The following is a 17,889-nucleotide window of genomic DNA, read 5'->3' on the forward strand; positions in this document are numbered from 1 at the left end:
CTGCTCGTGTCGTGAGCTACGTGCAGAGTTCACATCTACCACCAAAAATCTCACTCGCCCATCCCATGAAGACGTAGCGTTATATCAAGAGCGCTCTCAGCCCACTACAGTCTCATGCGATCTGGAGAGCGAATTTAGTTTCTGTTTTACGAGTATCCGTGAACCCACAGCCTGCGATGCTTGCTTGAGCTTACACGATTATTGATTTGTTAATAATGCGCACGGTTTTATGCACATTTAAAGACCTGATTGATTCATTAATGGTCGCTTGTTAGAAGAAGGTATAAGGTGCGTTATATTGCGGAGGCGCTGAAATTGAGCTCTTTTCATCTATTTGCGTTTGTGATCGAGCAGGAGGGAGGAGTGGCGGTGACAACGGCTGGTAAGTCCATAATACTACACCCACACGAGCAATTAATACATATAGCCTATCATGTGGTTTTTGCACTGTCATAAACAGACATTCTTCCCTGACGAGGTTCATTCCGCGAGTGCACTGATCAAAGCGCGGCGCTTAACAGTTATACTGAAGTTTAAAAAACATAAACTGATGCCTTGTAACGTAGACTCCGTTAGCCCCGCTGGTTAGCGTGTCCGAATCGTGAATGAATCTTCATTTGAGTCGGATCTCCGTAATGTTTCGGTTGATCCGTTTCACAAGTCCGATCGGACTGAATTGAGCGAGAACCGTTTCTTTTGAATATGTCCGATTCATAATCCAACATAACAATAAAACATGGATTAAGGATTTCACTGATAGGACGAAAACTATGAAAGTAACTCTAAAAATCTAATAATTTTAATATTACATATTAAATGTACTGGATTTTATTTTACTAATTGGGTTGACAACTAGCTTTTATCAACAAGCCTTTGCTTTAATAACTCTCATTTTATTTGAGCATGAATACACTTTTCAGATAAGGGAATTAGTTTTTTAATGTAAATGAAAACTGTATAAGTTCCTAAATAAAATGTGTGTAACTATAAATCCTACGTACTACAACAATATAATGTATTATTAGCAATAATAAAATGGGATGACGCAAGACGTCATGATGTAAAAGAACGTTGAATTATTTTAAATGATTTTTTTAACTGTTCGAATGAGTCGATTCGCATAAATTAGTCTGAATTCCTTATTCTGTTTCAGATAGCAGAGCAGCTAGTGAGTTTATGCAAGTCGAAGCGTTAATTGTCGCTATTAGGCTTATAATGTTAATTACAATTAGACATACGTGCTTTTGCTTTTACAAATAATGTAAGAGAACATTAATTACTCTGTATGGACGATAGAGACACTGCCTTCTATCAGTCCAATAAAAAATATATCCGAAGTTATACATCAATGTTTTAACCGATTAAATGGAACTCAGTCGGGTTTTGAGAAGTGTAGACTGCTTTTATTTGCTTTGTCTGCCACTGCGAGAGGGTTTTTTGCTGAATGCTCGTTCATTCACGTGTGGTGTCTAAACTTCAAAACGACGTCATTATGAAAACAAAAGGAAGCGCGAGAGCAGAATGTTCGAGGCGCGTGCTGGTCTGACCCCAGCTGTTTGTGTGTGTACCACGCGCTTCTGTTACACAAAGTAAACACAATAGCAATCTGTGCACTTCATTATGAACTCCAGCGCTGGGGAATGTTTAGTTATGGTGTACCAAAACATGATTTAAAGTTGCTTTGAGATATAGGCCTAATTCTTAAGCATACTTTTAATTGCTGTATGTCTGTCCAGTGTTAAACCTTGATTGGGTCTTACGTTTTTTTTTTTGTTTTTTTTTACTTTAAACTTAATGGTTTTCATGGATTAGGGTATATTCATGTTATTATTTAACTAATTTGGTGACTGACTACCCAGTAAAAGATTATTTTGTACCAAAACACAATGGAGTTTCACTGACCACTTTGTTTCTGTAGTTATGCACAATTATAGCATGCTGTTATTTTGGACCATTTTGTTATTCTGTATCATTTTGGGTCTTGGCCCACCAGTTAAATTCCACTGATTTAGATATGGTTTAAGTGCACATATAAACGTCATAAGATGAAGAAATCCAAACCACAGCATTCTTCTTAATTTGTCATGGCAAGAACATTTATTTGCTTCTGTTGCATCATTAAGCAGGCATGTCTGGTCTCTGGTGTAATACACCAAGCTTGTGCACGCTGGTTTTCAGTGTAGCTGGCTGAACGACATGTACGACACATAATAAGATCTAATCAGGAACATGTTTTTGTGCACAATGTCCAGAGATGTCAGTTTGCCTTATGCCACCTTGGCCATTTGGTATTAGACAATGAAAATAACAGCCCCCCTATGGTGTAGAGCAGTGTTTCCCAATCCTGGTCCTGGAGACACCCCAACACTGCACATTTTGCATGTCTCCTTAATCAAACACCTTATCCAGGTCATCAGCTCATTATTAGAGACTCCAAGATGTGAAGGGGGGGGTGTCAGAGAAAGGAGACATGCAAAATCTGCAGTGTTGGGGTGCCTCCAGGACCAGGACTGGGAACCTCTGCTGTAGAGGACCTTATGTGGAGCAGTGCTCAGAAACTATAAACATTTGCCTACAGCTAACTGTTAAAAGCAGTGTATTCATGGACAACTGACAATCAAATCTATCTCTTTTCACTATGTGTATTGAAAACCAAAGTGGTAATTTCTGATGTTTATGCATTGTAATAATGTACAAAATGTTTGAATGATGCAGTAGGGTTATGATTGACAAATCCATATTTTGCTAATTTAACTCTGAGGTTACTTAACATGCAAATGAGCTGTTAAACCTAGCCTGTGATTGAGCTGTGGATAATGCTTATGAACACATGCCAGATATGACTCATGGGTCATTTGTGGTAAGTGTAGTTAACTCCAGTTATTCCATTCTTTTTTTTTTTTTTGATAAGACCAGAAATTGTTTTATTCTAGACTATATGTGGAAATGCAACATAGCTAGTGAGGCAATTTACCATCAGCTGGATTTGCATGTTTGTTCCCCTCAATACTCTTTTGTTAATAAAAAAAAAATAGGATTATGTAAGTTTTTAAAGACACAGATGTGAATTAGCCATCATGTTTTGCAGGCTCCTGAATTCGGAATCCTGCCTAAAATCCACAAAGATGCTATATCTGCCAGTGTAAGTCTTAATATACTACTTTACAACATATTTGATAGCTGAGTTCAAGTTGTCTGGTCATTTAAAGGGATATTTCACTCAAAAATTAACATTTGTTGAACACATACTCTCTCTCAGATATTCAAGATGTAGAGTTTGTTTTTTCAATAAGAGATTTTGAGAAATTTACCATCACATCACTTGCTCACCAATGGATCATCTGCAGTGAATGGGTGCCGTCAGAATAAGATTTCAAACAGCTGATAAAAACATTACAAAAATCCACACAACTTCAGTTAATGTCTTGTAATGTGAAAGGCTTTAAGAAACAAATCCATAATTAAGCCGTTTTAATGCAGGCTTCCTCCAGTGGAAAATCTTTACATCCAAATCCACTGATATTTGTTCAGAGCTTTAGTTTGTAGACAGTGCTTGATCTGTGCATATTTCTCTTCTAATTCTAACAGGACAACGTTATCACTGGAGAAAGCTTTGTTATGGATAGAGGACTCGCATTTTAGCCAGAAGCAACTATTTGAAGTTAAAATTGTCTTAATTATGAATTTGTTTATTACAAACACAACTTTTCATTTAACAAGACATGAATTAATGGACTGGAGTTGTGTGGATTCTTGTGATGTTTTTATCAGCTGTTTGGACTCTCATTCTGAAGGCACCGATTCAATGCAAAGGATACACTGGTGAGAGAGTGATGCAATGGTAAATTTCTTTAAATCTGTTCAGATGAGGAAACAAACTCATCTACGTCTTGGATGGCCTTAAATAAGTTTAAATTAGTTTTCAGCAAATTAACATTTTTGGTTGAAATATTCCTTTAAAGTTAATTGATTAGCAAAATCCAGTTCTAGAGATTCTCCTTATACAGTTGCATCTCAATAAATTAGAATGTCGTGGAAAAGTTGATTAATTTCAGTAATTCAACTCAAATTGTAAAATTAATGTATTAAATAAATCCAATGCACACAGACTAAAGTAGTTTAAGTCTTTGGTTCTTTTAATTGTGATGATTTGGCTCACATTTAACAAAAACCCACCAATTCACTATCTCAACAAATTAGAATATGGTGACATGCCAATCAGCTAATCGACTCAAAACACCTGCAAAGGTTTCCTGAGCCTTCAAAATGGTCTCTCAGTTTGGTTCACTAGGCTACACAATCATGGGGAAGACTGCTGATATAACAGTTGTCCAGAAGATAATCATTGTCACCCTTCACAAGTAGGGTAAGTCGCAAACATTCATTGCCAAAGAAGCTGGCTGTTCACAGAGTGCTGTATCCAAGCATGTTAACAGAAAGTTGAGTGGAAGGAAAGAGTGTGGAAGAAAAAGATGCACAACCAACCGAGAGAACCACAGCCTTATGAGGATAAAGCAGAATCGATTCAAGAATTTGCCAAAATCATCACAATTAAAAGAACCAAAGACTTAAACTACTTCAGTCTGTGTGCATTGCATTTATTTAATACACGAGTTTCACAATTTGAGTTAGGCTACTGAAATAAATGAACTTTTCCACAACATTCAAATTTATTGAGATGCACCTGTTTTATTAAAGAATTAAACTGTCCCTTGTATTTCATTCAAGTTTATTTGTATAGCGCTTTTTACAATACAAATCATTACAAAGCAACTTTACAGAAAATTATGTTTCTACAATATTTAGTAGTAGCTAGTAGTTTGTGCACGTTTGACAGGATTTTAGAAAAATAAAAATAATAATAATAATACAAGACGTAGTCAGCTAGATGATGAACTATCAATATTATTAATTAATAGTAATTATAGGATGCAGTCACACATGTAGCAATAATTGTTAGTTCTGTTTGTTGATTCAAGGTTAGGATCATCTGGGGTCCTCTGAGGGTCAGCATCATCTCTTCTCAGGTGTTCTGGATCCAGACTGTAGCTTGTGTAAATCCTAGTTACCACGGAATGTAAATCCCGTGGCAAAACATAGAAACAAAATAGAGACATCATTAGCATAGCTGCTGATCCAACAAAGTAAAATTAGTTTAACCCAAGCTAAAGAATAAAAATGCAGATGCAACTACACTCACAATTTAAGAGATACATTATTCGAATGCTTGGCGAAAGAGATGCGTTTTTAATCTAGATTTAAACAGAGAGAGTGTGTCTGAACCCCGAACATTATCAGGAAGGCTATTCCAGAGTTTGGGAGCCAAATGTTAAAAAGCTCTACCTCCTTTAGTGGGCTTTGCTATCCTAGGAACTACCAAAAGTCCAGCGTTTTGTGACCTTAGGGTGCGTGATGGGTTGTAGCGTGGTAGAAGGCTAGTTAGGTATGCAGGAGCTAAACCATTTAGGGCCTTATAGGTAAGTAATGATAATTTGTAACAGATACGGAACTTAATAGGTAGCCAGTGCAGAGACTGTAAAATTGGGGTAATATGATCATATTTTCTTGACCTGGTAAGGACTCTAGCTGCTGCATTTTGGACTACCTGTAGCTTGTTTATTGACGAAGCAGGACATCCACCTAGAAGTCCATTACAATAGTCCAGTCTAGAGGTCATGAAAGCATGATCTAGCTTTTCTGCATCAGAAACAGATAACATGTTTCGTAGCTTGGCAATGTTTCTAAGATGGAAGAATGCGGTTTTTGTAACATTGGAAATATGATTTTCAAAAGACAAATTGCTGTCTAATATAACACCCAGATTTCTGACTGTAGAGGAAGTAACAGTACATCCGTCTAGTTGCAGATTGTAATCTACAAGATTCTGTGTGGTGTTTTTTGGTCCAATAATTAATATCTCTGTCTTATCCGAATTTAATTGGAGAAAATTATTTGTCATCCAATCTTTTACATTTTTAACATACTCTGTTAGCTTAGATAATTGGGAAGTTTCATCTGGTCTCGTTGAAATATATAGCTGAGTATCATCAGCATAACAGTGGAAGCTAATTCCGTATTTTCTAATAATATTACCAAGGGGCAACATGTATATTGAAAATAGAAGGGGACCTAGGACGGATCCTTGTGGCACTCCATATTTTACTGATGATAAATGAGATGACACCCCATTTAAGTAAACAAAATGGTAGCGATCGGACAGGTAGGATCTAAACCATCTTAGAGCCTGCCCTTGAATACCTGTATAGTTTTGTAATCGATCTATGAGTATGTCATGATCTATGGTGTCGAACGCAGCACTAAGATCAAGTAAGACTAGAAATGAGATGCAGCCTTGATCTGACGCAAGAAGCAGGTCATTTGTAATTTTAACAAGTGCAGTTTCTGTGCTATGGTGGGGCCTAAAACCTGACTGAAATTCTTCATACAGATCATTTTTATGCAGGAAGGTGCTCAATTGAGCAGACACAACTTTTTCTAAAATTTTAGACATAAATGGAAGATTTGAAATAGGCCTATAATTTGCCAGTACACTAGGATCTAGTTTTGGTTTCTTAATAAGAGGCTTGATAACCGCCAGCTTGAATGGTTTTGGGACGTGACCTAAAGATAACGACGAGTTAATGATATTGAGAAGCGGTTCTTCGGCTACAGGTAACAGCTCTTTTAGTAATTTAGTGGGTACAGGATCTAATAAACATGTTGTTGGTTTAGATACAGTGATAAGTTTATTTAGCTCTTCCTGTCCTATATTTGTAAAGCACTGCAGTTTATTTTTGGGTGCGATGGATGAAACTGAAGTGTTAGACGCTGTAGAATCTACATTCGCTATTGTATTTCTAATGTTATCTATTTTATCAGTGAAGAAATTCATAAAGTCATTACTATTTAACGTTGGTGGAATATTTGAATCAGGTGGCGTCTGGTAATTTGTTAATTTAGCCACTGTGCTAAATAAAAACCTTGGATTGTTTTGGTTATTTTCAATGAGTTTGTGGATATGCTCTGCCCTAGCAGTTTTTAGAGCCTGTCTATAGCTGGACATACTGTTTTTCCATGCAATTTTAAAAACTTCCAAGTTAGTTTTTCTCCATTTGCGTTCAAGACTACGAGTTACTTTCTTGAGAGAGTGAGTATTACTGTTATACCATGGCACAGTACGTTTTTCTCTAACCTTTTTCAATTTGATGGGGGCAACAGCTTCTAATGTATTAGAGAAAATAGTGCCCATGTTGTCAGTAATTTCGTCTAATTCATGTGTATTTTTGGGTACAAATAGCAGTTGAGATAGATCAGGCAGGTTATTTGCGAATCTGTCTTTGGTGGCTGGAACAATAGTTCTGCCCAGACGGTAACGCTGAGACATATAGTTAATATCAGTTATACGCAGCATGCACGATACAAGGAAATGGTCTGTAATATCATCACATTGGGGTACAATATCTATAGCAGTAAGATCGATTCCATGCGATATAATTAGATCTAGTGTATGATTAAAACGATGAGTGGGCCCGGTGACATTTTGCTTGACTCCAAAGGAGTTTATTAGGTCAGTAAACGCAAGTCCTAATGTATCATTTGCATTATCAACGTGAATATTAAAATCTCCCATGATTAGCGCCTTATCAACTGTAACTAGAAGGTCTGAGAGGAAATCTGCAAATTCTTTTAGGAATTCTGTATACGGCCCTGGTGGTCCATACACAGTAGCCAGAGCAAGAGATACATTAGATTTCTTTTGCATGTCTGACAGTGTAACATTTAGCAGAAGTATTTCAAAAGAGTTAAACCTGTATCCTGTTTTCTGGGTAACATTGAGAATATCACTATATATTGTTGCAACACCTCCTCCACGACCAGTCTGACGGGGCTCATGCTTATAATTGATCATTCAGCTGAATTTACTCACCTTCATCATGTCTTGCATCAACAGCTTGTAAGTTTCTTTAATGAACAGTTGCTCTGATATTTCCAGTATCTGGTGTTTTATAGACTCAATGAAAGAAGACGACTCTTATGTTGTTTTAGAAAAACAAATTCTCTAGTGAAAGATACTAGTAATAATACTGAATCAAAGGGCTATTGCGTGCATATTTGTGTACATATACATGGCCACACGATGAACAGAAGATGAGAAATAAGACCAAAAGAAATACCGGCAATAAGAAATACATAGTTGTTTATGAGGGCCTCTCAGGGAAATGTCAGCTGAGAGGGTAAATTAGGGGCAACAGCTGCTGGTGTCACTTCTACAACTTGTTTGTACCATCTCATGTTACTGTTTAGCCTCACAAGACAGGACACTTGCCCTCTTTAATACATTTAAGATCATTAAAGCACTCATAAAAGCGACAACAGATCTGTTCTCAGATCAGTATAACAAGCCAGCTTGCACACTCGGCACATAGAGCTTTGGAGAGAATTATTGCAAGATAAGCTATATGATAGCATGCACACTATTCATCATTACTCTGGACCTATAAATCATATCATATTTGTTCCCGTGCTTAGTCTACAGTGTGTATTCTTGTTCACCCAGAAATGAAATTTCTGTCATTTGCTCACCCTCATGTTGTTCCAAACCCATATGACTTTCTTGCTTTCAGGGAACACAGAAAGACAACATTTCACCTATTGTGTTCCTTAATAGATAAAGTCATATGGGTTTGGCTTCTCTTCTCTGTCCTTTATAATCCCTCACCTGCAGCTCTGCTTCTCCTTAAAATGGATTAATTAGCTGCGGATCTCACTGCCCACACATACTGAGGCAAGACGATTTTTTATACTAATCTTTGATGGTTTAGATGATGGTTGCATTGATTGAAGGTTCATTTCTGTGCTGTTCTGTCATTGTCTGATACTATCTATTATTCTCTCAGCTGAGTTGAAGCCTTGAAAGCAAGCTTTGTCATATCAGTTAATTTTGAGGCATTGTAGGGTATATTTTTTATTTTATTATTATTTTGTTTTGATAAATGTGAGTGACTGCTACTGTAGACATGGTTCTACAAGACTCACTAACATGGCACCAACAGTGTCAGAACCCACACCACTCTCCTTACGAAGCTTGAGGTCCTCTAGTTTTGTTGTAATATTAAGTTTCAAATGTGCAGCTGGGATAGCCAGGGCTCAAGGCTCAGTGGAAATTTCCACTTCAGATTCAGGCAGCAGCCTTTGTTCTGATACAGGGGCTCGACTCAATTTGCTGGAAATTGGCTTGGGACTTTGTTGCGAAAAAGTGCAAACAGTGTTTCCCTGTAATAAGAAAAAATAAAATAGATGAAAACCGATAATGATTAAAAAAAAAGTAAAAAAAAAAAAAAAAAACTAAAAATCAATTTCTGGTAAAGCATGTTGATTTTTTTTTTTAAAGGGCTCCAGTGAATAGAAGGATGTTGAGCAATCCAAGCTTTTTCCAGCCTTAAATGGTCAGTAGACTATACTTTTTTTTTTTTTTTTTTAGGAAGGCAGACTCATGTTCATTCTGTAAAAATGTTTACTGACAGACATCAGGAATACTAATTATCCAAACAAATTTCCCCAATATACCCCAATTGATTTTGTTTGGAGTCTAAACGGCTGTAAAAAGGGAACTTTAAACTAACAATGTTAGGTGGGGAGTAATGTTTGCTGCCCAGTAGGGGCATGTTGACAGTCTTAAGATATTGAGATCCTCCTTTGATGGTGGGGGTAACAACTACCCTCCCTTTTTTACTAGAAGTACCCAGAAAGGAGTCTTTTTTTCTGCTTGATAGTGTGCATGGATAAATAAGAGTTTTAACTTAAAAGCAAAGGTGGGTTATGGAAGCAAGTGTTTCTGTCTCCATTAATACCATGTCGATTTCTATGGCGCTTACACAAGTGTTGTAGAGAGGTCAAATAGTGGTGTCAGTGAGAGTAGTAGAGTTATTTTTGTCTTGTCTTGTTGAATGGTCATAACTGCCTTTGAATGAAAAGCTGAGTAGAGACTTGACATAGGGAAAACAATTATAGTCTGTCTGTTCCAAAAACCTAGTAATCCAATGTCTGCCTATCCAGACAACATTTTAGATCATTATAGATACACTCTTAATGCAAAGGGTGGATGACAACAGTATAGTAACTTCTCAGTGACATAATTTTTTAGTAAAGTCTAAGTATCGCATGGCGCATGCATCCTTTGTGACGAAGGCAATCCCAAAAGGCTCTGCGAAAAATTAATATAAGTTGTAAAAATAGGACATGAGAAATGTTGATTATTAATATACTGTATTCAGTACTGAAGAAGCCACTTCTCGCTTTTCTCTCCAAAACTGACATCAGAGGTTTGATAATATTCAGGAGTTTGAGCTTGCCAGGGCAGATGCTGAAGTGCATCTTGGCTCTCCAACTGTCCAGGTTTTATGATCTTGACACCACCTTTTGTGCATTTGAGCATGTTTGTTTTTGTTATTTAAAGTTTTAGCAGTTGCAGCTCTTTCATGGAAGTTGACTTTGTGATGGTCAGTTTTTGTGGAAATAGAGTCTTCCAACTGAATATTGAGCAGAGGTGGGTAGAGTACCCAAAAACTGTACTCAAGTAAAAGTAAAAGTACTAGTCTTGAATAGTTACTTGAGTAAGAGTAAAAGAGTATCGGATAAAAAATCTACTCAAGTAGTTAGTTACTAGTTACTTTGGGTCATATATACTGAGCCTATTTTTATTTAGATATATAGATAAAATGTAGGTAATGTATGTGTGCGTGTATAAATGTATATATTAAAATCACTGAAACTGTTAACACTGTGAAATCAATATCTTAATTATAGATTCGTACACACATCTGCACTTTGTTGTATAGCATTATATAGCATTATTACAGAATTGTTTTATCAAAATTGCAAGCAGTAAAATATTTACGGCAGAACAAGCTCTGGAACAATTACTGGAAAGTGACGAGGGGAAATCTGGAGCAGACAGCTTTTACACAGATGACGAAGCATTTTACCAGGATGGGGAAGATCCATTTGAGGACTGGTATGTAACTTCAAATAACCTCTTTATCATTATAATTTATTATATCATACATCTTGAGTATGTATATGTTTTGGACTTTTAGTCAGATAGCGATTGAGGCATGAAATATTTGTTTTAGTGTACCATACTACTCTTTCCCTGTAAACTCAGTTCAAGAGTGGTGTGAAATTTGTTTCAATAGACTGACTTACTCAACTAAGTAAACTGCTCAGGTCAAGAGAGGTGAAATGTGTTTTTAGTGTACAGTGGAGTTTCATAGGGTTACATGAGTTTATAGGAGTTATTTTTTCTACATTGAATTTTGACACAAAAAAAGCTTCCAGTTTGATTGTGTATTTGCTCTGATGCAGGATGCAGACAGGACAACTTGCCGCACACCCCTACCCATTGTCCCTTGGACCCAACAAACCCTGCACACAAGCCTGCAGATGTCAGAAAGTACTGTGAGCACTGCAAGGCAAGCAAAGTGTACAACAAGACCTCCTGGCCTTGCTTTGCTCACTGGCATGCCTAGGACTGTTTGTAAAAAAAAGTTAATTATTTAATTGTTCTTTACACATTTGATTAAACAATAACACATTTCTGTCAAGCAAAGAGTTTGAAAAAAAATTTTTTTTTCAAAAACTGTTCTATATTGTGTGTTTTTCAGTAATAAATGCTGCAGTAGTTCTGTCATGTTTGGACACAATCCTTAGCGTTTGACATTCCTATATCATTCACTTTTGGTTTTCACCCAGTATTTTTCTTTGCTGATGAAGTCTTGCCATGATTTTGTTTATGCATTCTTAATTGTAAAGACTGATGATCTTTAAACTATAATACAATTAGGCTGTTAGGTTACAGATATGGCTTAATTTAAGGTGTTCGTTTAATTAGTTATGGAAAAATAACGCAATTTAAAATATTTTAATGCAGTTAATGCACTCGCCCCATTCCAGATCTGTATGTCATCTTATATTTCAAATAGAAGACTGTTGGCAGCAACTCACTGTGTGATTTAGTTTATAAATGCAGTTATGTGCAAATTCAAGATATTTGGGCAAAAAATACCTCTGTATGAGAATTTGTCTCATATTTATGCCATATGATAAGCGATATCACATGAGCAGCGAGTGCAATATCACACAAGTGCTGTTTTTGTCCCCAATAACAAGAGAGCCCTTTTTTTTAATACAATTCAGTAAATAAGAAGTTATATTTTGTTAACTTACATTTCCTGTTTTTGCTCAGTTTTGCAAATGAGAATATTACCTATAAAGCCACAGCAGAACTCAAACTCATATATGTCTCTTACAGTTATACAGCGATTATTAGTGTCTGAATTAATCTGTGTTTTGATGAATCATGTGAACCAATGATTCAGTGGCTCATTCATAAAGGGAGCCATTGACATCATTCCTTACATCAAGCCGTCTGAACGAATCAAATGAATGAATGACTCAATGACTTACTCATAAATAATTCACCAACATTTTCATAAAAAACAAACAAACAAAGGGATAGTTTGCCCAAAAAAAGAAAATACTTTAATCATTTACGTCCATGTTAGAATATTTGCTAAGCTACATGCTGATTGAAACTCTATTTCCATCCATTGTGAGTTGTGTTTCCTGTGTACTACACGTGAAGAGTGCTAGTTGTATGAGTCAGATGTCCTGTGTTGCGTGTTTCAAATCAGTCACTTATGTTCTTCCATGATTGTTAGGATGCTGCCTTGAAAGGTCCACTTTAGTTTAATATTGTTTGCATGTTCATTTAAATGTCATTTATATTTAATATGTTTGGGGCCACTCAGAGGATGTGTGAAATATCTATGAATTAATGTTTGCCACTGGGTCTTTAGCTGCAAGGCAACATAAGAGAGGTCATTATAAAGGTGTGTGTGTTGAAGGTTTACTTTACTGAGTTTCACAACATCTCTATGCAAACACTTTAGCAATCAGGGATGTGCAGAGAGTGTGTAATTATAGCTCTCTTTACTGCAGTAAATGCTTCCTTTTGCATCTTTGCTCAGTGTCAAAGTGAAACATGACTCATGAGCAAATATGAAAGTGAATTTGAATGTTAGAAAATTTAATATCCTTAGTGTATATTAGGGAATTGTTTTGCTGGCATATAGACAGGGAAAGAGAAAGTATCTCTTTTTCTTTTCCAGATATATGTTGGTGCTTTTCTTTTAACCTCAGAAAGACTTTTTTTTTTTTTTGCTCAGTAATCCAATGGTGGTCAAACATTGACTTTATCAGCTATGGATTTGGCAATTAATAACAGCCCTTTTCTTGCAAAGTATGAACATGGTTTGTGTGGCCTGCTGGTTGCAGATCTAGACTGCTAACCAAAATAAGTTGTAGGTTTGAAACCTGAAAATGCCTCTGAAATATGGGTGTTGTAGTTTAGTTGGGATAAAATAATCTGGTAAATGACAGCAACCTATAATTTTACATTTAATTTCCAAAATGTGCCAGAAACACAAAACATAACACAACAGAAAGCCATATTCTGATTCTGTCAATTACAAATTGGTTTCAAGTGTTTCCTTCAAGGGTTATACATTTACAGCATTCACGTATTTGAACAGTGTTAATATTTACATAATGCAGTTTTAACATTTCAATTTCTATGAGTTAATGAACTATGGATGATCTTGAATTATTTACAGACATGTATATTTATAAATTAAGGCTAACTTTGATAAATGCTGTAAAAAAAATGTATTGTTATTATTATTTCATGTAATGCAGATGCTAAGTTCATGATAAAATTCTGTTAACCAAGGTTCAAGATTATTGTTAATTGTTATTGCTTTCACTCCAGTGCTATTTTGTTTTCAAGCACCAATCATTTATTAGTGTCGGAAGTCATCTTGAAGTCTAGATTTGTTTCCTTTAGCAAAGATCCTTTAAGTGCTTTATTATATTTCAAGTGTACCAAACAGGCTATTGAGATTTTATATATAAATATGTACTTCTCACTCCTTTATTTACACTGAAAAGGAAATAAAGTAGATGTGAATAGGGCACTATAGAGTATAGGTTTTGCTGCTTTGTTTAAAAAAATAAAAGTACTACTGCTTTGCACATGGCTCACTGCATGTGAATCATTGTGTTTTGTCAGAACCTTCTTTTAAGTCCAATTTTGAACAAGCAAGGACCACTACAGTGTTACTCTGCACTTCCTCTCAGCTCTGAGAGTGCCTCTGCTCTATTGAAAAGCTTTCCCTTCTCAGCAGAGGTGAAATACCATTTGGCAGTGTCGTTACAGCAAGCCAAGCATTGCAGAATGACCTTGTCTGGCCAGTTTGGTGACATAATGGGAAGTAGGGGTGAGAAGAGACTGGATATTGCACCCTGTGGTACGGTAGATCAGAAAAAGAAGCTGTTTAATTTCACTTCCCTTTATTTTGGGTGGCAGCAATGGCCTGACACACACTTAAAAACACCTTTTGTGGTTTGGCTTGTCTTCCACAGCAAGACATTGGCTCCAGGATACATTTGGTGTCTGCGACTCTCTTGCTTAGCAGAAGCTGGTGTGTGAAACTGTCACTGCGGTTCACAGGGGGTTTCCATTTGTGGTGTCCCTGCTGCAACCTCTGCAAGCTTTCCGTCTTCTCCCTTTTGAGAAGTTGACATGTAATTCTAAAGCTTTAGACGATCTGATCTGCTCACTATTGGATATTCCCTTTACAGGCTAGGTTCTTAAAAAGTTACATAACTATCTTACTGTAGTCCATCGAGAATGAGACTCGAAGGAAAGGCGCCTATTACTCATTTAAGAAACATCTCAGAATCACAGGATCAGATTTGGGGAAAATCCCTAACACTCCAAAGGTGGATTTGTGTTATTATGTCTTGAGTAAACAAAGGATTTTTTTTAAGTGCCATAAAATCAAATTGTTATCATTTACACTATAAATCAGTGCTGCATTTCATCACATTTGGGATCTGTTTAATGGTTATAAAGTCAAAATTGATAGTTGCTTTTAAAGATTCTGCTTAAGTTGTGTACATTTATGTGAGAAAGACAAAATCCAGAACGTTTTGTTTGAATGTTTTTATCTTCTATGCAGGATGAGACTCATAAGCAAAATTGGATGAGGAATTTGCATTGAGTTGATATCACTTCACAAATTGTTTCATTACCTACAAGATAAAACTTGCAATGTGAAGGTAGAACTGTGTATTTGAAATAGCAGCAGTTATATGCACTTACTGGATAAAATGAGTTCATTATTAAAGATATGAAAAATTTTATCACAGTCCATTATTTTAACTCATTTATTTAGTTTTACTGGGTTTATTTTAGTGTCTCAGTGAGGAGATCTTTCTAATGATGTGACAATACTGTCTGATCTGTCTGATGCATTTGCTAATTCCGCATTTCAGAGAGTAAACATATTGGTTATTGTATCATCTGCAACAAGCTGTTATTGATATCGGAATTTTCACATCAGTGCATACTTTATGATTGTGGCTATTTTAACCTATCCAAACCCCTTGTACTCAGTGTGCCCTCATGGTTGATAAGCACAAATCTCAGCTGGAATGCTGTGACTGTTAACTGGGGTGAAAGTGATGTTGTGACCAATACATCCAGCTCTCATACTTTGTTTAAATACCTATCTTTTTCAACCTTTTTTTTCAGATCAGTGTGTCTCTTTGTTCAACTTTGATATCAGTGAAAAATGTTTCTTGAGCACAAAAAGTCAGCATATCAGAATGATTTCTCAAGGAACTTAAGGAGTTTTCCCAAGTACATGCATCTTTGTGTTTGAGGGCATTCAAATGCCAGTATGTAGGCTATGTATGTTTTGGCTTTGTGTCAAGAACCAGGCCTCAAGAGCTCAGACAGTTAATTAATGGCTGTACAATCATATTTTGCCACAGAGTCAAAATTACATCATGAACCCGACAGATTCAGACCTCAAACTAGGTTAAACAATTAATACTGTTTACTAGTACATACTGTATCGTTAAGAGTAAGCAATGCTGTTATTGATATAACAGTGTGTGTGTGTGTGTGTGTGTGTGTGTGTGTGTGTGTTTGTGTAAAGGCAGCTGGTTATTGATTTTCTGTTTGGATGTTTACCCTCATCTGTCAGAAAGCTTTGCAAGGGGTAAAGCTGTACAGACACAGACAGAGGAAAGTGGGAGCGTTTCCGAATGTGTCAAAGGCCCTCACATTCAGACAGGTCAAGGATGTCAGATGTTTATACGGAGAGCACAGCAGCTCCAAGTCTGAGAGAATAGTGTAGCATATATATATATATATATATATATATATATATATATATATATATTTGCTAACACCAGCTCCATGTGCTGTTACATCACACAGCTTTTCTATACCTTCCCCTTTGTTTACACACACACTGTCTCATGTGTCTGTTGTCTTCTTAAGGGATGTCCAGACATGCTTGTACTGGGGGGAGTAACAACCCTAAGACTGTCCCACTCTCACTCTCACACATATAAACAAACAAAAGACCCCCCCCCCCCCACACACACACACACACATCATGTTTTTAAGAATAAAATGTTAAATATATACATCAGGTGGATGATATATTGGCAAATCCTAAAAATATTGATAGGAATAAAACTATATTTAATGTGTTCAAGTTCTAATGAAGTGGAGATTTCCGGCTTAGTGCTTGATTTTAAGAAAACAGCCTTTATAGATATGTGTTGTAATTGAAATGCAGACACAAAAAGTTAAAGGGATAGTTCACCCAAAAATCTAAATTATGTCATTAATAACTTAACCTCATGTTGTTCCAAACCCGTGAGACCTCCTTTTATCTTCGGAACACAGTTTAAGATATTTTAGATTTAGTCTGAGAGCTCTCAGTCCCTCCATTGAAACTGTGTGTACGGTATACTGTCCATGTCCAGAAAGGTAAGAAAAACATCATCAAAGTAGTCCATGTGACATCAGAGAGTCGGTTAGAATTTTTTGAAGCATCGAAAATACATTTTGATTCAAAAATAGCAAAAACAAAGCAGTTTGTGATGTCTGGTTGGCGAACTAATCATTTGATGTAACCGGATCTTTTTGAACCAGTTCACCAAATCGAACTGAATCGTTTTAAACGTTTCGCGAATCCAATACGCATTAATCCATAAATGACTTTAGCTGTTAACTTTTTTAATGTGGCTGACACTTCCTCTGAGTTTTGAATTTTGGTTGAACTATCCCTTTAAATTGTAATAAAACAAACACTTAAATGTGTGTTTTGGTCTGAATGAAAACAACTTATAAAAGCAAAATTGCCCCAAATCCACCAGTACTTAAATTATCAAAGGTTTTGCATGCAGTTTTTATTAAACAGATTTTCTTAATGCAGGTGACTTTGTTTTAATATCTTTTTTTTTAAAGTTTGACCCTTACATTTTGCCTTTTGTTTTACATGTTATTTGATATTTTGCTTTCTAACACTGAAACTGAAGTGTCCAAATACTTTTGGGCCATTACTGAATTTAAGTTTTGGCAAGAAAATGTATTAATGATTCTGTTAGAAAGTTTAGGGTTTAATTTTGAGTATTTCTTCAAGTCAGAAGTGAATATATGATATATTAATTTTATAACAAACATGCTCATAAGGGACCAAGTCAGAGCTGTGCTGACTCTCAGTAGATTAGTTAACACTAATTTCCCACAGACAGACAGTGTGGGTATTACTTAATGGCTCCTGCAGGACCAATGTTCTCAAACTCTCTCCCCTAGAATATTACATGCACTACCCAAAGCACAATTTAATGTATTAATGAATTTATTTATTGGTCTGTTGGGTACATAAGCAGTTGTTGTGGAAACCATCCAGAAATCAAGCCAAGCCACATATCAAATCACAGTCATACTGACAAGAACATTTGCGT

The 17,889-nt window shown here is 36.1% G+C and overlaps 1 protein-coding gene across 2 annotated transcripts in view; it reads left to right on the top strand.

Annotated features, from left to right (window-relative positions):
• Positions 1 to 17,889, top strand: part of LOC132142623 (RING finger protein 24) — a 31,217-nt gene continuing 13,328 nt past the window's right edge. The window contains exons 1-2 of one of the 2 annotated variants that reach the window (XM_059552626.1): positions 1 to 382; positions 3,089 to 3,142. In XM_059552626.1, the coding sequence (XP_059408609.1) occupies positions 3,126 to 3,142 (17 nt within the window). In that variant the 5' untranslated portion in view covers positions 1 to 382; positions 3,089 to 3,125. The remainder of the gene's footprint in view (positions 383 to 3,088; positions 3,143 to 17,889) is intronic. The other variant, XM_059552627.1, reaches the window with a different exon arrangement.

This window comes from Carassius carassius, chromosome 6, assembly GCF_963082965.1.
Source record: "Carassius carassius chromosome 6, fCarCar2.1, whole genome shotgun sequence".
Taxonomy (NCBI): Eukaryota; Metazoa; Chordata; class Actinopteri; order Cypriniformes; family Cyprinidae; genus Carassius; species Carassius carassius.